Source organism: Pyrgilauda ruficollis, unplaced genomic scaffold (genome assembly GCF_017590135.1).
Source record: "Pyrgilauda ruficollis isolate IOZ18807 unplaced genomic scaffold, ASM1759013v1 scaffold14, whole genome shotgun sequence".
NCBI classification, from domain to species: domain Eukaryota; kingdom Metazoa; phylum Chordata; class Aves; order Passeriformes; family Passeridae; genus Pyrgilauda; species Pyrgilauda ruficollis.
The window spans coordinates 7,574,066-7,596,274 of NW_024512543.1; the positions used below are offsets into that span (position 1 = coordinate 7,574,066).

General features: G+C 42.7%; 1 protein-coding gene across 3 annotated transcripts in view; it reads right to left on the reverse strand.

The window, feature by feature from the left end:
• MAPKBP1 (mitogen-activated protein kinase binding protein 1) overlaps positions 1-22,209 on the reverse strand; it is a 100,256-nt gene that overhangs the window by 27,937 nt on the left and 50,110 nt on the right. For all 3 annotated transcript variants that reach the window (XM_041459850.1, XM_041459849.1, XM_041459848.1), the window contains exons 4-19: positions 19,321-19,383; positions 18,691-18,748; positions 15,575-15,745; positions 12,375-12,512; positions 11,563-11,745; positions 10,256-10,416; positions 9,679-9,868; positions 8,550-8,696; positions 7,476-7,660; positions 7,274-7,365; positions 6,781-6,906; positions 5,488-5,558; positions 4,921-5,042; positions 3,916-3,991; positions 1,275-1,386; positions 657-720 (exon numbers count right to left, since the gene is read on the reverse strand). In XM_041459850.1, the coding sequence (XP_041315784.1) occupies positions 657-720; positions 1,275-1,386; positions 3,916-3,991; positions 4,921-5,042; positions 5,488-5,558; positions 6,781-6,906; positions 7,274-7,365; positions 7,476-7,660; positions 8,550-8,696; positions 9,679-9,868; positions 10,256-10,416; positions 11,563-11,745; positions 12,375-12,512; positions 15,575-15,745; positions 18,691-18,748; positions 19,321-19,383 (1,959 nt within the window). The remainder of the gene's footprint in view (positions 1-656; positions 721-1,274; positions 1,387-3,915; positions 3,992-4,920; positions 5,043-5,487; positions 5,559-6,780; positions 6,907-7,273; positions 7,366-7,475; positions 7,661-8,549; positions 8,697-9,678; positions 9,869-10,255; positions 10,417-11,562; positions 11,746-12,374; positions 12,513-15,574; positions 15,746-18,690; positions 18,749-19,320; positions 19,384-22,209) is intronic.

The window sequence follows — 22,209 nt, forward strand, 5'->3', positions numbered from 1 at the left end:
TAGTGGCTCCACTCACCTGAGTGACCATCATACTAGGCATGTATTCTCCTTTTTCCCTTGGGCTCAGTCTGGTGACTACTTCAGCTTTTAGTGAACTGATTTAGCTCACTAAATGTGCAGAAAACCCATCTCAGGGGAGTATTGATGTTGTGACCTGAATTATCTGAATGAGGGGTCAGCTGCACCACTGCTGATTCAGGGGAGTGGGAAAAGGACCCTACGGACAGGATCAAAAAGTGAGGACAGGCCTGTCTCTTTTGCTGCTGAACAGACTCTTTCACCTGATAAAACCGCACCAACAGGAGTACTGCAAGAAAAGGTTTTGGCACTACTAGCAAAAATAGCCCAAGATGCCTTATATTACAGCCTGAAGGCTGGTTAGGAAACAGGTCATATGTCTGTCTCCTTTCCAGCACAGAATAGTATTTACTCACAGAAAAGGGAAATACTTCACATGGGTCTCATTCCATGGAACAATAACATAAACTCTGTGAGCTTTGCCAACAGCACACATTCAGGATTTAGAAAGCTCTGAGATCTATTTGGAATTAATAAAACATCCCTAAAAAAACCCAAAAATCCACCTTTCCTAAGGACATGTTACATCCAGTATGAGATGGCATAAGCCAGTATCACAAACAAGCAAAACCTCTTACCTGTCCCCAGAAACAGAGATCAGATGTTTGCAGTCATTACTGAATTTCATCCCAGTTACAATCTCTGTGAGAAATAAAGCACAAAAAACCAATCTTCCCTGAATTATCCAAATAGACAGAAGAGATAATTAGCCAAATAGCCTGTCTGCACTCAGTAATTCACACTTCAAAGATCAATATGCCAATTACCATAATCACTTAACCAAAAATCTAGGCTTGACATGGAGAGGGTACTCCATGGCAAAATATACATGAAGAATAAATTCTCTTTTTGCCTATAATAGAACAGCTCCTGCATGGTGGGAGCTGAGGGTATATCATAATGAAACTAAGTATACACCGAAAAAAACCCACAGACTGTTTTGTAGGCTATTAGAAAAAATGTGTAAATAAATTGACAGGAGGGTATATGTGTGTGTGTGTGCTCATGTTCTGCAAAATGCAAAAATTGAACTTGCAATAAAATATTACAACTTCATCCAACTACAATCCATTTGAAAATACCCATTAGGTAAACTTTGGTGGGGAGAAATCTTCAGAAAGCTTTGACTAGTATCAGACCCTACTCTATTGTCATCAGCAGAAAAAAATTAATTTCCAGAAGTTTATAAGCCTTACCTGAGTGTCCATACATGGTTGCAACACACTCGCCAGAATAGAAATCAAAGATGGAGAGGTTCTTGTCAGAACAACTGGTTGCAATATAAAGACCAGAAGGATCTGTTTGCACCTGGTTCAGGAGACCAGAGGAATACAAAGATATGGTGAGAAACTACCTTCAAACTACACAATACCCAAGATGGTCAGAATAAAATGCAAATAGTCCCCACAGGAGTCCAACTGAGTGCCAACCTATCCAGTATCCCAGGACAAATCTCCAACCTGACTAGACTTTTAAGACTATCTCCAACCTAATCAGAGACTGAAGGCACTTAAATGTCTTCATGACTGTGAAGGTATTGCCACCAATGGACAGATTTCTACTTCTCTCCTACTTTCTTTTAACTTTGGAGTCTTACTTTCTTCTATGTTAAGATCAAAACAACAACAAACTCCCACCCCAAAACACACACACAATAAAAAAAAGAAAATACATCAGAGCTGACAGAGTTAAGTGAAATATTAAAGGACTCAAGTCTTCAGGAGTGAAAGCAAAAAAACTCAACACTGCCAAGAAACTGTCTTTGATAATGATGCTGTCACATCTCCAGTATTTGCAACTCCCATTCTTCAGCTATTTTGTTTGTTGTTTGTTTCTTCATATGCACCTATTTGTTGCTTTATCTTGGATCAAATATAAAATCCCTGCAAATGCCTTACCAGGTCTAAAGCAGCACTACACAGCAAATACAGTTACTGTCACCAAATATCCTGCTCTGTCCTTTATAGAATTTTAAGGAACTGAGAGGATAAACTGTGTTTTTCAAGGGAGACATGGTATTTAAATAATGGTAATTCTTTTGGTTTGTTATGGCTCTTGTTAAGGCTCTTTTGGGTTGTTATGTTTATATTGTTGATGTTTGCTTCCAGTGTCACTGTTTGAGTTCTGCCAATTAAACTGCAATGTGTATTATGATCTCAGAATAACATGCCAAGAAAGTTTAAATTCCAGAGACAACCATAATCCCTTGGTTACATAATTGTCTTAAAAATAAGCAAAGCAACAGTACAAGTAATTGAGATTCCCCACTTGAGATACACATTAAAAAAAAAAAAAAAAAAAAAAGTTTATCAAAAACAAAAAATCCAGCTCCCAGAACATTTCATGGTTTTTTGTCTGAGAAAAATCTAATCAAGCACCTAAGCTCATCAGCAATTTAAAGTGTAGCATCAATTTTTCATTTTCTTTGCTCTGGCTTACAAAAATTTTGTGGGAATTATAATAGGCAAAGAGAAAGAACTTATCTTTCTCTGTAAAACAGAAGAGCTGACACTGAACAAAACTTTTTCTTCCCCCCTCCCTTTTTACCCAGTTATTTACACCCAGCAATAGTTTCAGCTAGAAGGAACTACAAGTATCATCTAGTCCTGCCTGACCAATTCAGAGTTGACCAAAGTTTCATCAAGCTTAGTCTCTTCCATAAGGGCCACATGTTTAAAGCTTGTTATTAAGTACATTGATCAAAAGCATATTCTACACTGTCAGGTTTGGAGTATTGACCACCTCTCTGGGACTCCTGTTCCAGTGTTTGACCAAACTCTCAGTAAAGAAAATACTTCCTAAGGTCCCTGCTGCAGCTTTGAACCATTCCCATATATCTTGCCCCCAGATCCCAGGGAGAAGCACTCAGCACCTCCCCTTGTGTGTCCTCTCCTCAGGAAGCTGTAGAGAGCAATGTAGTCACCCTTCAGCCCCTTCCTCTCCAAACTAGATAAGCTCTAAATCCTCAGCTGCTCCTCACAGGACATTCCTTCCAGCCCCTAATAATAATACTGCTGACCTGTGCAGCAGCAGAAAATTATCAGTGAAAAAAAATATAATGAAGAAGCTTGTTTGGCAACTTGAGACATATTTTGATTTTGTCAGCTGGCTTTCCCCCTTCATAGACAAGAATGCAGTTCTTCCACTCCGCTGTGAGTCTCAAACACACCTGATTTACCAAGGTAAGCCCTGGATAGTGGCAGAAGCAGGTGTGCTACCCTGGCCCAAGCCTGGATGCACTCAGCAGGTGAGAAACTTGAACAGAATCTCTCTAAGCAGTACCATGTTTGTCCAGAACTCCAAGACCCAGGCTTTTCAGGTCCAATACTGTTTAATTTTATCAATTCAAAGAGTTTCCCTTGTATTTGCCCTCTGAAATCCACTTCACAAACACTGATCAACAGGTATTTCCACTTTAAGAATCCTAACAAAACCAGTCAAGAAAACCAGAATGAGCTCTCTGGAGTAGAAAGTAAAGGATTAAATTAATTGGATTAAATAATCTCCTGACCGATATTGGTGCAGTTCTACTTGTTTTTACAGCACAGTCCTGTGACTCACTTCAGAAACAGAACAGAGAGAAAAATCAAAGATCAGCTTCAGCATTCATTGACTCTTTCCCTATTTTAGCCTGATGAAACCCGAATATATTACCAGCCCTTAAGGGTAGAAGTAGGAGGAAGCAGCAGCAGGGCAAAGGACAAAGTATGGAGCAAGAAAAAAAAAGAAAAAGAAAAAAGAAATTGATGTACTCAGATTTGTATTTCATTTTCTTGTCCCCATGCTGCATTCAGAAAAGCCGAAAAATTAAAAAGGAAGGAAAAGAAAACAGCTTACTTTGATAAGGGTGCCATCTTCACCTTGGGATCCCTTGTAAAGCTTCTTCTGCTTCCCACTGCTTATGTTGAAAACCCTGAGGGGATGACATAAGATAACATGGCTCATTGTTCCCAGGTACTACTCTGGGGCTGTTGTCACCAGGATCCTTTTCTCTCCCTGTTCCTCATTCCATATAAAATACAGGAAACAGGGTGAAACTACAGGAAGTGGAGAAATTATCTCCATGAAGTACTATCACCAGTCATTTAAATGGTTCAAGAAACAACCTCAAAAGTAATGCAAAGGCAAATTATCTAAATTAAAATCAAGGCTTTATTCTCAAGCCAATAATCAATCAGTCCTCACTGCTGTAAAAATACCTGGGCTCCTTCATACTAGAGGAAAGGATTAAGAGAGCAAGACACTCTATGTTAGAAAACAAAACCAAATTACATCCAGTAGTGATATTTAGCTATGACCAAAACTCTTAACATCTCACACAGCTACAGTAGGAGCAGACACACAACTACAGAGAGATTCCTTTGCTTTCAAGCAGACAGATTGAAGAAATGGATAAAAAGAGAGAAGAGAAGAGAAGAGAAGAGAAGAGAATGGACTCCACTTGTTCAGTGACAGTTACATCCAGTTCAGTTTTAGGTTCCCACAGTCCCAGGTATTCCACAGGACCTCACAGCTTTTCACTAAGTACCTTCAAAACCAAAAATTACCACAGTGCAGAAGTTCTTGCCCCACAGTTCAATGACGTGCCAAGGAAGGCACATTTGCTCCCCCAGTAGAAAGCCTTTGCATTGCAGAGCAACCCAGTGGGAAGCCACGAGTCCCATGGGAATTGCACATATACACAGCTTTTTATCAGTGAGGAGAAAGGCAGAGTTCAACCTCACAGTATCTCAGGTCTGTCTGAAAATGCTGTATCAAAGAACTTAGAGGAATAATGAGATTGAGATCAGGCTGCTTCATTTATGACTGGAAAAATATTTTCAAGTTGAGAAGGAAACTAACCTGATGTTACGATCTTGGCATCCAATAGCTGCATATTTCCAGCTGGGGTCCACATCCATGTCATAAAGTGTGGTCTTCCTAACAATGTGATGTGTTCGGGTAAACTGGACCCCTTCTCCTGTCTAAACATATGGGTAACAACTGTGTCAAAATCAAGTAGTTAATCCATTATCAAAAGCAAGTAAATACAGATGAGTCTTCTCATACAGCCAGCATAAAATAATCCTTCCCAGGGAGCTGCTGGGAGCAGCTGGGACTGGAAGCACAAGGAACTCTTCCCTCCAGTCCATACTCTTTCACCAGTTTTCACAATAGCTCTGGCAGTGAAGGAAAAGCAGAAAATATCCTAACAGATCTCTATTTCTGCTGTGAGAGGTCAGGCTGGGAGTAGCTGCATGCTTCACAGAACTAGTTCTCTGAATGTAATCTCTTCTATCGAGTCAGTGGGGGGCCCTGAGGCTGAAATAGCAACAAGCTCATACAGAAACTTTGATACCATCCTTTGAAGTAACTCCTTTGTGGAGAGATTATAAATTAGAAGTGTACAAAAAGCTGTGATAAGGTTACCTTCTGCGCAGTGCGGAAATAGATGCTCTTGTCTGCCCCACAGCTTATCATTCGCACTTTCCCATCATTAGCTGGAATCAAAAGACAGGAAACAAAAGATAAACACATACACAAGGTGGAGGAAATGTTTCAATTTATACCACTGCTCATTTATTCCAGTCCTGATTAGCTAAAGCTGACTCCTCCCCAAGCAGCAAAACAGAAGCCCCTTCTCAGGGACAGCATTTGTCTTTCATGCTCAGAGCACATGAGGCCCCAACACAGAAGCTTTTCAGAACAGATTAGGATATAATTCTGTTTTCTCCCTCACTAATATGCTCACATCTCCGTGTGCCACAGCACTCTGCGGCAACATGGCACATTCACACGCAGTAGAAGCTGAAAACAGGCAATAGACACTTTTCACACCTTAGAGCTGGACACATCTTTCTTGCTGCCCTTTCTTACTGCAGGTCAGGGTTCCCTTCTTCCCTTAGGACTCTTCTGTAACCAAGCAGCTCCTTCAGCAAAGCAACACCCAATAAAACTCCAACTCCAACGCATCCAACATCACACAGTTCCTTGAACTGCACCCACTTAGAGCATGCCAGCACTTGGCTCATAGACCAGCACAAAGGCCTTAGCTGCCAGGCCTTGAGCCCACTTCCCACATCTCCTGGGAGTTCAGCTGGCTGCATTCAAGGCCAACTCACTGATAAGACAGATCTGTCAGAGAAACTACTGCTGGCCTTGGAGCCCCTCCAGGAAAAAAAAAAATACTTGAAAAAGCCACACAGTTGCTTTGGGGAGCCCCTGCTTCAGTGAGTCCCTTCACTTCGGAGCAGTTCTCAAGCTGAGGTTCTCATCCTTGAGTCCCAACTGAGCTACACTGCAGCAGCATTGCAGCCATACCTGTGCCTGGACATGCACCCCACTGAGCCTGACCCAATCCAATGGACTCACCTTCCTGATCTGAACTCCATCTTGCCTTGCTACTATGGACTTGCCTAGCAGGCACTGAACTATAGCTGACCCTGACCACTCCAGACTGATCAAGACCTTGAATTGCTTGAATCTTTGGTCTTGTCACTATGGATTTGTCTGGTGACCTGGACTACTGGCTGTATCTAGACTTGATCTGTTCCTGTTCATGTCCTGTGGTACTTTCTCACAGCCAATGGAAAGATGACCAAAACCAACTCAGCTGCAGCTTCAAATTGACCTAGTCTAGTATTCAAATAGATAAAATTACAGCCACAAAGTGACAACAGCAGTGCTCAAATCCAGCTTTGGTGGGAAGCCATGATTTGCTACCTGCAAATTTCACTGCAGTGATGGAAGAAGAATGTTCATCCAGGGTTTGCTGCAGGCTATAGTCCTTCCCAGCATCCAAGACATGAATCAATCTATCCCGACTGGCTGAGGCTAAGAGCTTTAAACCTGTTGGAAATTGAAAAAGACTGCAAGATTACGACTTAAAAAGTCATTTTTAAAAGAGCTTCCCAAGTCTTCTTAAGGACAAAACATTATATGCAGCTAACTGTATATATGGACACAAAGTAACACACCTGAACTTTGCGTTACAATAATAAACAGAACAAGCTGCAATCTCAACATACAATATTCCAATAAAAAGTAAGAGAAAGAAGACTTTTTCAAAGCCTGGCTCTACTGGCCCAATACTTGAAGCCTGCTCTGAAATCCAGGAGTAGTTCAGCATGACAATCCTAACATACCATAGCTGGACATTCTGACTTGCTCAACATTGCATTCATAGGCAAAGGGGAAGCAGCACAATTGCATTTACCTGTGTCAGGTTTGGAGTATTCCAGACATAGGATCTCAGAGTCATGGGCTTCCACCTTCAGCATTTCTTTCAGAGACTGCAACTCATATATTCTAGGACATAACATGGCTCATTTCAGTATGTTTAATAAAATTAGCAGGACCTGCTTATTTTCTCATGCCTGACCAGTCTGCAATCTGCATAAGAAGCTTTATGGGATTACCTGAGAGTGCCTATCCTGTCCCCCGAGGCCAGGTGCTCCCCACTGGGACTCACACAGACAGTGCGTATCCCCACCTTCGTATCCAGCACTTGTGCATCAGCTTTGTCTGCACTTCCTGCTGAGTTGTAATCAGTGTCCAGAAGTACCTGAGTGTTGTCATCTACATAGATGATTTTCATCAAGTCCTGGGGACACAATACACCCAGAAATATTTACTAGTTACAAAAAATTAAAGCAAAGCATCTGCCTTAGAAACTGAGCTCCTAGCCAACATAAACATTTTATTGGCAACAATGCTGTAATTGGTATGACCTTTTAGTTAGGAGCAAGCACTAAGCCCCTTCAGATTGTAGGATTAAAGTTTCACAGCTGTGTCTCACAATCACCCCTTTCAAAAGATTCAAGCTAGAAACTACCAGCATCTCCTTCACTACTGTCAAGCCCTGGGATTAGTGATTACAACATATTAGGGCACACAGCAGGAGTATGAAAGACTTCTAGGGATTATCTAAAACAGTGGTCTGAGTACTGACCGAAAAAGCAAGTATTTTTTCCACCTGATTCTTGAGGTCAGGGTTGCTGTGCCCAGAGATCTTCCAACTCAGATGAGAACAGAAGCAAATGTCCATATGTAATCACTGTTCTGTATGATTAGCCTCCCTCTTATATAGATGAAGTGAGTGCAAACTTTTTCATTCAATTTCCCAAACCTCTGCTTCATTTAATGCACATTTTCCAAACAAATCTTAACAGTGGTTACACATCACAGAGATGCAGAAAAAGAGAATCGGCTCTCCTGAAACGTATGGCCCTTATGGAATAGACTAAGCTTGATGAATCTTTGGGTGGTTTATGAAAACAGCAATAGTCCCTAGAACCATTTCAGACAACCTGTCCTTCTACCCAGTACTCCTTTCATGTTTCTTCAGGTTCATACATTTAACCAGATTTGTGCTCAGTTTACAGAAACCTGGGTTGACTTGGAGATACAAAGAGATTTGAGGCTTAACTTGGGAATCTGTGGGTGAAGAGCAACCCCAAGGACAAGGAGGTGATCCAAACCTAGGATCTTACATTGCTGAGGATGTTGCGGTGCAGGGCTGTGCCGTGGATGTTGGAGCTTTCAGTGTTCCACAGACGAATGGTGTTGTCAGAGGAACAGGTGATGAAAGAACCAGGGGGGAGGCAGGGCTGATTGTTGTCCTTCACCTCTGGATACATCTAAGGGCAAGTAAAACGAATCCCTGAATAATATTGCCTGGTATCTGGCACCCTAGACACTGGTAACAAGTTTCAAAACAAAATGAGACAAAAAGGGTGTCCTCTCTGTTTTCTAAAGGCGAAAGCCAGACAGTTCTGACAAAAACTTATTTGCAGACCAGCGTTTCATACTGACTTGAAACAAATGTTCACTGAGCTTCCCTCATCACAGAAAACCTCCTTAAGAAGCATGCAACAAACCAGTATCCTTTGTTTCTAATAGTTCAAAGAGAGCACCTCAAATCTCAAACAATGGCCATGCAATAACCAACTTGCACTGTTGTTTGCAACTTTCATCTACTACTGTCAGTTTATAATTCAGAAGGAAAGGGTGAGATGCAATTAATAAATAAAAACAGAGCTCTCAACCTCTTCCCATGTTCTTTCCACTTTCCCCTCTCCTGACCACTGTTATTTCAACATATTAACAACTCCATTGTTTCCTATACTTCCTTTACTTCCCTCTAAGGGAAAGCCAACTAGAGAGACTGCAAGATGACAGACACTTGAGAGGCTATTTCCACATGTCCAGGTAAGTATGTTAAGAAGGACCAGAATTCAGATTTTAGCATTTATTTAATGGTTTTTGACTTTGAAGCAATTGCTCACCATAGATCTCAACCAGTTTTTTGAGGTCATCAATAAACACTTGTGTGTTTTCTATAAGGATGCTCTGTATTCAGTTTTGTTCAATTCTGTCCTTCTCCCACCTCTCACCTTTTAACGGTGAGATTTTTTTTTCCCAGTAGCACCACATATTCAGTCAGCCATTACAGTGCAGCCAAATAACTGTTCCCAAGCCCAGCAGCAAACACACTAACCACAGTGAAAATCTGAGTCAATTCCCTCTACAGTCAGCATTTGCATTCAAATTTGGTAGTTTGTCTAATGACTTTCTCAGCTGCAACTCACTATCCAACACCTGTGTCTGCAGACAACGTACCTCAATGTTCCACACACAGGAAGAGTGGTACAAAGCAGAGTACACCTTGCCCACTTTCTTTGGATCTTTGATATCCCACACATACAGGCTGTGGTCATTGTATACACAGGAAAGCCACTGGTTGGTGGGGTCAAAGGTCAAGGCAATAGTGTCTGGATACTTCGCATCAGCCACACCAGAGAAAAGACGGCTGCACAAAGAGAGAACAACAGCCTGGTTAACTTGTGCTCTCTAGGAGCTGGGGCAACGCTCCAACAGGAGAGCACAGATTCTCCATGGGGTGCGGTTGAGATGAACAATGGCATCTATAGGTAGAGAGAGTAGTTGGCCAGGAAGACCTGTCTCTTGAGCAACCAAGTCCCAAAAGAAGCTTCAAAGCCCCATAGCAAAAGTTTTTCTCCTCACCATCCAAGTGTAGTCCAGTCATACAGGGGAAGTCTGCAACAGCTCAGAGAGATCTGCAACAGGCTGCCAATTCTAATCCATAAAAAGAGCAAGCTCCACATAACAAAGGTCTGGGGAAAAGTTTTAACCCCCACAAGCCTCCCTTGCTCTCTTCCACCCTTCTCCACTGTACCTGGCCTCAGTCACACTCGCGATGTCAGTTCCCAGGAAGTGTGGCTTCGGCAGAGTAGTGACAAAGTGAAGGTTCAGAGGGTTAAAAATCCGCACAGTGCCATCAGCGCAGCCACAGAAGATGTAGTCATGATTCACAGAGATGCAGTTTGCCACAGTGGTCTGAGGAGGACACAGCACATGAGACAGCAAATGAGAAATGTGCTTTAATACCAAAGGTCAGGGAGACACACGACAGGGAGAACAGCAAACTGACAGACAAAGGAGTCATGGTCAGAAGAGCTGGAGTGAAGTCAAGCCCTGAAAGTAAGGAAAAGCCTAAAAATCCATTTCTCCTTTCTGAAGAACTTTCCAGGCAAGGTCCACTGCAGACCCCAAGCAGTTAGAAAAAAGCCCAGTTTCTCTGCCACCCACTATGATGGGAGGCCAGCAGAGCTACACATTTGCTCCAGCTGAGTCCTACTCTGAACACTGCTTTTATTTCTGTGACATTCAACAACACTGGCAAGCAAGCATCACCTCACCCTGTACTAGCACAACAACACATTACCTGTCATTACCAGGGGATAAGAAACAGAACAAAATGGATTTTCTTCCCCTCCCTTTGGGATCTGTACAAATGGTAAAAAATGGCACAAAATGGAGTGTGGTGAAAAGGGGATGAGTTCAATGCAAAAAGGTTTTTCAACTTACTGTGAAGCTGTCTGTATTCTGAGCGAGAGTGAAAGGCAGATTTTAGAGAGGGAAGGAAAGGAAAGGAAAGAAAAGATGAGGCATTTCACTTGAGTGAAAGCGTGGACAGACTTTTTCCCTTGATTTTAATACACTGGATCCTTGCAGGTGGGCATGTTACATTCAATTGAAAGGAAAACAAGTTCAATCAAATTCTTAACTATGGGCCAGCCTGGTGGTTTAGAACAGCCAAATCAACTAGCACCTTGGGAACCTGCATTTGAGATGCACAAGCCATTTAAGACACTGCAGAGTGGATAGAAACCAGAATACTTCTAAAACTTCTACTTGCCCCAGCCAGGCCAGGAAGGACCATACAGGAGTTGCCATAAGGACATTGCTTTGCCAGTAGAGCAGTGCTTGTAATGCTGAGGCGTGAGAATGAAAGAGGCTCAATGATCAGTAAAATCCCTTTGTCAAGAAATAACACTATTCTTGCCCAGCCTTCCAGAGTAAATCACAGGCTTGCAGAGGCACAATTATTTTCACTGCTTGTGGTCATCTTGTACCTCTGAGTGCCCTTATTATTTGTTGTTCCTGCTCTGCTTGAGCAGAATAGGAGGATGTAAAACTCACCCTCAGCTCCACCCACTTGTCTAGCAGCCTTTTCTCATTGAATTCACAGAGCAGGCCTGAGGATGTGATACAGAAAGTGCTGTCAGCTTTTTTGCCCCTTCCACAAGCCACGTCTGCAAAGAAGTTGTTCCTCAGTTCTCCAAGCAATCCCGAGCGACCCAGCAAGGGGACTGTGGCATTGACCTACCAACAGAAAACAGTTTGCTACAAATACAGCAAGGCACTTCAGGCAGACAGTGATTTTTTAGAACATTAACCCCTGAATGCTGAAGAGATTCAAAGAACTGTAAACACCCTACAACAAGAGGTTGTACTTGTTCATGTTTACCACTGTTCATGTTTACCACTGTTCATGAGCACACAGAAAAATCACCATAGGTGTATTCTGCCTCCCAGAGAATAACACAACAGCTAAAACTGTTAAACACTTTGGTTGATGCTTCAAAATTACACTCACAACCTTTTGAGATGCTTATACTATTGTCAAAGAGCTCTCTCCACCTCTGTGTCCAAGGAGTTAAATGACTGCAGCTCTTTTCTAGATTATTTGTTCTTCAGTATATGTAACTACTAAAGAACAAGTATGCTGCTATGCAGCTCAAGGAGTGACATCCTTACCTCAGTGCAAAATAAGACAAGCTTTTGGTGCTATCCAGCCATAAGACTTGAGAGCTCATGGGGGTGGAAGGCTGTCCTTGCATCCCAGAAAAATTAAAAAGTTTCCACTTCCCACAGCTCACTGGGACAAAATCCACCCTGCTCTAGGACAGAAATGCCTGTTTACAAGTTGGCCTCGATGCACTTCCACTCACCTTGGAGGTTTTGCTGTCATCCAGATACCAGAACTTGATATGTCGATTTCCAGCAGTGACAAAGTAACTGCAGTCCTCTGAGAATGACACTGCTGTCACTTTACTTGAGACTTTGTTGGCTGCCACTACGATGTTTTTCTGGAAACACAATTGTTTAGATTGCTTAATTTCTTTGCTCAGAAGCAAAGGAAACTAATTTCAATTACAGGCACATATCCAGTACAAGCAGTGCAGCAGGGAAAAGATGAAACCCAAACTATTCCCCATTCACTTCTGTATACAACCTCCCCAGCATTAGCTGGGAACATTGATTAGGCAGAAGTATAATTCACATTTATATTCAAATCCTCTTCCACATTAACTATGATCAAGAACAAATCAGCAGGCACTAGTGCCTGCAGGAACTTGGTATCTGAGCCATGACAAACATGCGGGTTTCACAATCACCAGGAGCTCAAAACAAACCCATTTCCCTTCCTAAACAGCAAATGCAGATGTAGGCCAGCACAAGGAAGAACTCCTCCAGCCCCCAGGCAGTAATGAGGGCATTGCACTCAAGATGAGGAACCAGTATTTTTCACAGAGAAAACTGTACTGGTTCTTCCATTGATTCTTCTTTCTCTTGAAACACATTATACTTTATCAAAAGACTCAAAATACACAAAGACCATCCCTGTACTGGAAGAGAAAAAGCAAAATCTGTTATACCTCAAATGTGCACCTCAAAGTATCAAAGTTTGGGAAAGGAGGAAGAAGATGCAGGGACAGAAAACAGGATGGACACTGCTCAAGCAGAATGGTCAGATATATAATGCAGCATCACACAGTACCATTGCTCAGTTTTCCTGTCCCTGCCTTTCCCCAGTTAGAAGTGAGAATAAACAAGCTGTCTGCTTTGTCTGCTGTGGGTTTGCAAGAATGCAGCAGACAAAGCTGTGCACAACAGTGTACCCCTTTTCATTCTTGCTGTGTTTCCTTTACCCTTCCTTTCAGGGATTCAGCTGCTCCCAGTCTTCCAGACACAATGCCCCAGCACACAAACCATGTCACTCCAAGGGCCCCACTGGACTGGGTGCTGGCAGAACTGAAGAAACCAGCACAAGGGGAGTCTAGCCTGCTGCACCATCACCATGAAGGATCCCCCAACCCAGAATGAAGGAAAGACAGCAATTATCATAACTTCTTTCAAGACAGTGGACAGAGAAAAGCTTAGGACCCTTGCAGACCTCAACATCTGGATCATTGCTGTGGTCTTCATTTAAGAAAGCAAGGGAATCCTACAGACAACATGGATTTTCTTTTCCATCACAGTCAAATGACTAGGTCTACCAGCAAGGAAAAAAGAGGAAATCAAAGCAGAAGCACAGAGGATAGAAATGTTGTAGTTAAAAGTGAAGGAAAATGCTTCAGGAGATCCGTATTGACTTTGGTCAGGTAAAGTATCTCTAGTTTTGGTGTCCAGCGTGCAAAGTAAAGGCCAGCTAGAGCTCCCATCACAGTCTAGGGCACAAGCTTCAAGTGTGTGTTCTTCAGCAGGGAAGAGTCAGCCAGTCCTTACCTCAGAAGTTCTCATGTTCACAATTATACAGTGAACAGAAAAACCCAGATAAGCAAGGGAAAGTAAAACTACTTGTACTGTTTCACACATGCCATGCATTGTGACCCTGTCCAAGTCACTACTTGCATTTGTATAACTAGAAATAATCCAAAGGTTGAGCACTCAATTTGCAACACAGACATACACACTCAGGTCCTCTCACTACACACAGTATTTAGCTATATGAAAAATAGCATCAAATTTCAGCTCACACAGAAGATAACAATGAGATTTTAAATTACAGCATGTGATGAAGATTAAATTACAGTAAATGTGATGAAGAGTGTAACATACTAAATGAGTGCAGACTTAGAAGTTACAAGAGAAGAGGAGCTCTGACTACCTAAAGGAGGCCTACATGAAACATGGGAAGGGACTTTTCATCAGGAAGTGTAGTGACAGGACAAGGGATAACAGTTTTAAACTGAAAGAAGGTAGATTTAGATTAGCTATTGGGAAGAAATTCTTTACTGTTAAGGTGGTGAGGCACTAGAGCAGCCTGCCCAGAGAAGCTGAGGATGCCCCGTCCCCAGAACTGTCCAAGGCCAGATTGGACAGGGCTGTGATGAGGTTTCCACCTGGTCTAGTGGGAGGTATCCCTGCCCATGGCAGGGGAATTGGAACTAGGTAATTTTTAGGGTCCCTTCCAACCCAAACCATTCTATGATTCTGTGATCCTGTGAGATTTAACAGCCAGAGAAGCTGAGGATGCCCCATCCCCAGAACTGTTCAAGGCCAGATTGGACAGGGCTGTGATGAGGTTTCCACCTGGTCTAGTGGGAGGTATCCCTGCCCATGGCAGGGGAATTGGAACTAGGTAATTTTTAGGGTCCCTTCCAACCCAAACCATTCTATGATTCTGTGATCCTGTGAGATTTAACAGATGCATTGATTTTTTTTTTCTTAAATCATATCTCTTTTAGAGAGGGTTACAGCACTTAAAGAGGTAGCAGGAGTATCTATTGATACAAAAGATTCCTAGCTTACTAAAAATAAATGTTTATTTTCTTATCTACAAAAAACAAATGCTTAAATGTTTACTAGAGGATAAGACACAGGCTTTGTTTCTATCAAGAGACGCCTCAATCCAGTGACAGGCAGAGCGACTTTCATCAGCTTTCACCCATTATGAATTCCCTATGCTCCCCTTCTCACCCATCAAGGATAGGATCAGAGTATCACAAACCCTGACATAAAAAAAATCAAAACAAGCCAAGAGTACACACTACACTACAAAAGATTTCTCTGGCTGATGAGAGTTTCCTTCCTTAACCTCATAAATTAGTTTTTAATAAGCCTCTAAAAAACACAATGGTTTGGCAAGGTTTCAAAGTCCAGGCTTTTCTGGCTGGACAGAAAAATGTAACACATTTCCAAGCATAAGGAATATCCCTGCATGGAAATGACTTAGACCTTCCCTAAGGGACCATAACTTTCTCTCTTGTCCAAATTTGTCTGTGTCTATGAATGTCAAAAACCAAAAAATAACTACAGAATTTTAAAAAACAGAAAGCAAGATGGAACTGAAGTTGTTTACAGTCATACCGGAAGCTGTCTGATTTAGCAACACCGTGTGGTCCACCCAACCTCCTAGAAAACTTACCTTCCACGACCACACGTTGACAATCATGTCATGCTGGTACCCCACTGACACAATGTACTTGGAGCTGGGGGAGAAGGCCACGCAGGCCACACCGTACTTGTGCTCCTGGAGCTCTGCTACCTGGGTTCGCTCAGCCACGTCCCACACCCGAACTGCTGGCATGTGTCCGCTCTGGAAGGGACAAGAACAGACACAGAACAGGAGGTGTAGCCACAAAATCAGTTCTGACACATTCAAGCATATAAATGTGCAGGAGCTTGGAAAAAGATGTTTAGATAGTGCTGTCACAGTGGGTTTAGCAGTTCCTTCGATTTTTAAAGCCCAGGTTGAGACCAACAAGCTAAGGAGTATATGCATTTCAACAGCTGTGCAAATTAATACCACCCCCACTGCTTTAAACCTCTTCTTATGCTACCACAAAATGCTAGTCCCTGTTCCAGCCAGGGACTAGAACAATACTTTTGATGCACATCCCTGCTGTTTGTAATAGGAACTTACAGCCTGCTTTTGAAAAGGATTATAATAGATTGTTATCCCTAGACCCAGCGAATGAAAAGCCTCACATCCTCTGTTCCTAACACAACATAGACATCTGAGATATCAAACCAGGTCATGCCACATAAAAACATGGCATGGCTCTCACACACCATCTGAGCCTAGCAGCATCATTTCTGTCACAAGGTAACACACAGATGCATTCCGCCCAAAAGAGTGCAGGCAGTGTAATGTCAGAGAAAAAGACATGGCAGGAATAGAGCCTCTGGTTTAATGTTTGCTCTCCAGAGAAACAGAAATGCCAATTCAGCACTTTCTGCCAGACAAATCTATTCTTTTGTTTAATTGTTTGTTATTAAACCAAATTAAAACAAGGCGCACAAGAAGAAACGCTGGCCAAAGAATGTGCTTGATGGGCAAATCTTACTCAAGTAACTGCTCATGATTGCACATTGAAATCTGTCAAAACAGTAGCTTGTAAGATAACATATCCATGGCAACATGGCAAAATAGTACCTTTTTGATTGGTTTTAAGTTAATCATTTGATTGTGTGGGAGAGGCAAGTCTCATCACAAGTAGAAGTCAAAGCCTTAAAAGCTTAAAATTGTGCATGTTTTAATTGCCTTGTTCAAAAGCTCTGCTAAGCAACTGCTTGTGGCCTGGAAAAATGCCACGGTCAGATTTAACTGCAGTTGGTACAGTCCTCCCTCCTGCAAAGCAGAGCTCAGGTCTCAAGGTGGCTGGCAAGATATTACAATGAGCTGAATCAGCTGCTCTTCAAAACAACAGCTATACTTAAACACAAACATATATATAAATATATCCCAGTAACTTAGCATACACCCCAGGACCTTAACAAACTGAATTTGCGTTTCATCTTTTAAGAAATGCTCACCAAAAGGCAGCCCTTTTGGTGACCCCCATGGACAAGGACTCTACACCTCCACGCAAAGAAATAAAAAATAATAATTAAAAACAGGGGGGAAAAGCGTTTCCTTAGGAATTTGAAATATGTAAAAGACATTTAATATGTAGGGCAGCCAAGGACTAACCTCCATGCTCTCCTCCCTGAAAAGCCAGCCATGCAAAAAACTAAGGTGTTATTAGGCAGAATTAGCATAATGCAGCTACAAGGGAGCTTGACAAAGTGAACTCAGAAAGCATTTCCCTGTGGGATAGGGGATGAACTAAGACAGTGCTGACACCAGCAGGGGACACTGCTACACTAAGCAATCATTCAAATCTCAGGCACGTGGGAGGATACTGAAAAAAAAAATAAATGGCTTTACAAGGCAAGAGGAGACATGTTTTGCAAAAAGGGGGGAAAAAAAACAACAACAAAAAGCAACACTAAACCCCAAAACCCCCCCTCACAACAACAAGAATAGCAAAACCCCTACAAAGTTCAAGTATAACTGGAACAGCCTTTTTTTTTTAATAATTTTGATTTGCCATTTACCCCAGTAAGTTTTCAGAGAAGTTTGTTAGTAAGAAAAGTTCCCTTCATTTTTCACCATTTTTCTTACTCATGAAAAGCATTGAGCACCAGAAATTTTTTTAAAAAAGGAAAATAAAAGAAAGCACCCAAATCATCAGAACTGAATGCTATGAGCTATAAAACCTCATGTTGTCACCAAAAAAAAAATAATCACAACATCTAATGATGGAAAATTTATGCTTTTTATGTGTCATGGTAGCCTCCATCCAAAAACCCCCACTGTTGTTTATACCCTTGGTCTGATCCATACAGGATTCAGGCCCAGGTTTGGAGCCACCCTGGGGACATGACAGCTGCCATCACGGTGCCCACACTGGGGACCTCTGGAGAGAACAGTCTCCACCTTGACAGCTCCAACACAGGACAGTGACACACTTCTCATCCCTGTGGCTGAGGCTCAGGAGGAGACCTGTCTCACACATGCTCCCTCCCCATCTCTTACAGAGACACAGAGACTAGTGGAAAACTGTCATTAATCATACACAAGAGCAAACTAAGCCCAACATATGAATGTCAGCATTTCTGTGGATTTTTAACATCCAGCAATTCCAGCCTCATGACACAGCCCGTGCCTTGAGCTTCTAACGCAGAACAGACACACAGTGTACTCATCCTTATTCTCCCCCTTGGGCATGTTGGGAAAGAGGAAGCAATTGTTGCCCCCAGCCAAACAAACAATGCCAAACCACAGGCACCAGCATCTTCTGTGACTATTCCTAAAACTTCACTCCATGTGCACTTTTCATTTTTCCTGCAACACTTTCTGGCTTCAGTTACTTCCTGAAATTATGAAAGGACAGTGCTAAGCTCAGGCCAATATTCTGGACCATCCAAGGACTCTTCATTGATGCCAGAGTAGAACGATGCTGTGTGTCCTTTTGCTTATTGTCACTCTACCTTCAGCCCACAGATGCCAACCCAGAAGATCCATCCACCAAGCTGACATCTTGAAAAACTCCTAGCAGGAGCACCCAGTGCCACCCATAAGCCATCAGGTCCACTGAACAGTGAGGCAACACTGGAACTCACTTCTCTTTGTGAAAACAGCATGTTTTCACAGCCCCTCTGCCCTGCTTCAAAATGCAATGGACAAGGTGCACCCTCTCTCCCTCTCACACTTACCTCTCCTGTAACCAAATATTTTCCATCTGGAGAGAAAGCAAGTGCTGTAATTGTTTTCCTAAAACAGAGAAAATAACACTGAGAAACATTTCCAATATTTGACTTCATTTCAATACATCATGACTGGGGAGTAGGTTGGGACAAAATGAAAAAATGCTGAAGTCACCCATAATAGCCTGACATAATGGTTTTGCTTTGCCATGGGGATTCCCTGCTGCCCAAGTCTCAAACAGCAGCTTACAGCAGCAGAAAAGCTCCAAAACATTGAGGTTCATTGCTGCACCTTTATTTCAGGTGCAGGACCATGTCACACTGCTGGCTTCAATAATGAGGTCATTGTTTTAGGTGGAGGGAAAAAAAAAGATACCATGGAGCTGTAGTAGGATTCCCTCCATGTCATGACCATTACCAGTTCCTCTTGGGATCACAACATTTATGAGGTGGTACTTTTTCGGCAATAGCACCTCATGTGAGAAGGCGCTGGAGTCAAAGCAGCAGGCAGCCTGTCCCCAAGGCAACTCTAACCCTGGGGATTTAGCCTGGAGCAACAGCAGCTCCTGCACTTCAGTCAAGCCATAAAGTCTTGAATTCACCTCACAGAAAGCAAGTCCAGCATAAAGCTTTACTCACCTGGAGCTGTTTAGAATATGGTGTTGCTTATTTTTTCTAGGGTTGAACAGCACAACAACACACCTAGACGAAGAAAACACAAAAACAGAGATTACATCACCACAGGCATAAAGATAACCAAAGAGCTATCCGGGCTGGAAAAGAAAAAAAAAAAAAAAAAAAAAAGGGAAAAAAAAGAAAAAAAGCAGCAAAAGTAGTCCCAAAAAGCTGTTTTATCCCCTAATCTCAGACTGAACTGAGGTTAACTAAAAAACAGAAAGCAAAAGAACATTCCAGAGGGAAATCCTGTCTCTCCCATGTCAAGGAATACCATTTGCTAGTACTGTAAATAATTACTTTTCCACCCTCCAGGAGCCCTGAGTCTGATTGTTCAAGCTGGACAGAAAGGTTGACCATGAAAGCTTGTGCAAAGCCCCAATGGATTATGTCCCCTGCCATAAAAGTGACTCTGTGTGAAAGCAGCATGTCTGGTGTAAGAGAAAGAAGGTAGGGAACAAAAAAATAGGGGATCTTTTGGAAAAGATTTCAGGGGGGATGAAGGAGAATTAAAGGCCCTAAATTTCTGTGCCTGGCATTAACGATAGACAGGACAGAAACCACTGAATATAGCACAAGAAGTGACTGGCTGGTTGAGAAGTGAGACATACGATGCCAAAAAACTATCAACCTAAGAAGTCTATCTGCATAAACAGCTTGCTAAGGGGCCTTGCAGATATCTCTCAGTAAGATGAACTGCTAAAGCAAGCAATACTAAGCTCCTGGTAAGCAATATAATCACCTCCACTGTAAGCAAAACACCTCTATTGTTGACATGGTGGGGAAGGAAGGAGAAGAGACCCCATCTCCCCTAGAGCACATTGGCTCCATGCCTCAGCCCACCACAACTAAACTTACAGCTGTTACAGGTACTGAAGCCTTCTCCACTCTCCACAAAAACCCTATACACCATTTTTAAATCTTCATGTAACAGGATTTGTCTTGCAGCAGAGGACAGTAACAACCAGTAACAGAAAATGCTGTTATGGGAATAAAAAGACAGAGTAACAATTGCTCTGATGACCTTGTGCCATATTTTTTACTTCACCTCTAAAACAGAAACTGTGGGTTTTGCCTCTCCCTCTACAAGAACACACTGCTGGAGTTTGGAGAGTCCCAGCTCCTCCTTCACTGCAGTGTTGGGGGAGCGCTGCAGGATGTCCCTGCTCCACTGCCAGCAGCCTTTGCTGCGCTGAGGATTTCACTCACATCGCCATCGTGCTGGGGCTTGCTTGCAACACAAGCCAGGCTACAGACATCACTGGGAGAAACATGCAGGACACACAGGAGAAGTACAGGAGTTGGCCTGAAATCAGATGGGCAAAAAGCTGAGGCACCACAGAAATCCACTGCAGAACCTCACCTACAGACCTCACCACCATCTCAAGACAGGCTGCGCACACTCACGCACAGGACAAAGCACACCTTGGCACCACACTGCCTGGAACAAGAGCCACATCATTCCAGGCCCTGCTCTACATCCCCAGCAGCAGGCAGGGCTGGGAGTGCTACAGGCATAGCTCAGGGTTGACAGGGCCCTGCAATGTCTCTGGCATCTCCTCACCTAGCCCTGGCAGCTTTGGTCTTTGGTCTGACCAGACTATGCTGCCACAAGGAGTGTCAATTTTGAAAAGAAGGCAGACAGAGAAGTGGCACACCAATACCTTAAGCTGAGAGTCCTCAGCTGGACCTTCCACACTCCATTAACATTGCTAGCTCAAAGCCAGCATCCAAAGCACCAAGGAAGCACAAGATATGCCTTCCCCTCCTTTAGACTACTCTACTGTCCAGCCATGCCATTTCACACACCCCTATCCACTCATACCTTACCCTGAAGGCCAAGGTAATAAAGGCACCAAACTTTCTTGACAGTTAAAGGGCAGATAGCCATGATTGGAGATGTAACCTTGTGGAAGAGCAGAGAAAGTGTAGATAAGTAGTTTGTTCAGACCAGAACTGATCCTTTTTACCCTGTGGAACCCAACTGGAGAGTTTCAAGTCAAAATCATGCTACATATTTTTGAGGGATTAGTGCAAAGAAGCAGGTGGTTTGTGTTCCATTAACAAGTCAGGGAAGGTTAAGCCTTGCAAATCACAAGATATTAAATAGGAAGTTAGCAGATATGAAAATCTATCTAATCCCAAGCTTCCAGCTAATCAGAAAAGCAAAGCAAAAACCCATTATGGTTGGATAGGGTTAATGGACCAAAATCCAGCAGAGTTAAAATAAGGATGAATTTTGCTTAAAATAAGCTTCAAAAAACCAGAAAGAATAAAGAGAAGACATGAAATCTTCCCAAAGACTTTCTGACGCAGCTCTTAAAGTCAAGTTTCTGCTTTATTGTGAGGAACTCAGAAGAGAAACAGGACTTCAGAGAAGTGAATGCAGTTTAAAAAACAGAGGAAACACACAAAATATAAACCGTAGTTTTCAAACCAGGCAAGCAAACAAACCTCTTCCTAGAATAGTGTAGTGAGCCACAAAGGTCCAGGGTTTCGCCATTATTAACTTACAGGGCTGAACTTTTGGTCACTTACAATCATGAATTTTAGCACAGTGGCACCCCAGAACAGCCTGTGTGCCAGCAGGCTTCCTTCCCCGTCTCCAGACCTCGGCCAAATCCAGAACCTACAGGGGAGGTAAGAGCCATCACCCAGCTCACACACCAAGGCAAATCAACAGACCATTTCAAAAGCCACACAGCTCCTAGTGCCAGAGCAGCTATCACAAATGTGGATATTTTAACTTTGTCTTAAGACAACTTGATTCACTGAGATTGACCCATAATTAACAAACACTAACTGGAGGGGCAGGGGGATAAATCACAGTATCTCCTCTACAGGTGAGCAAGC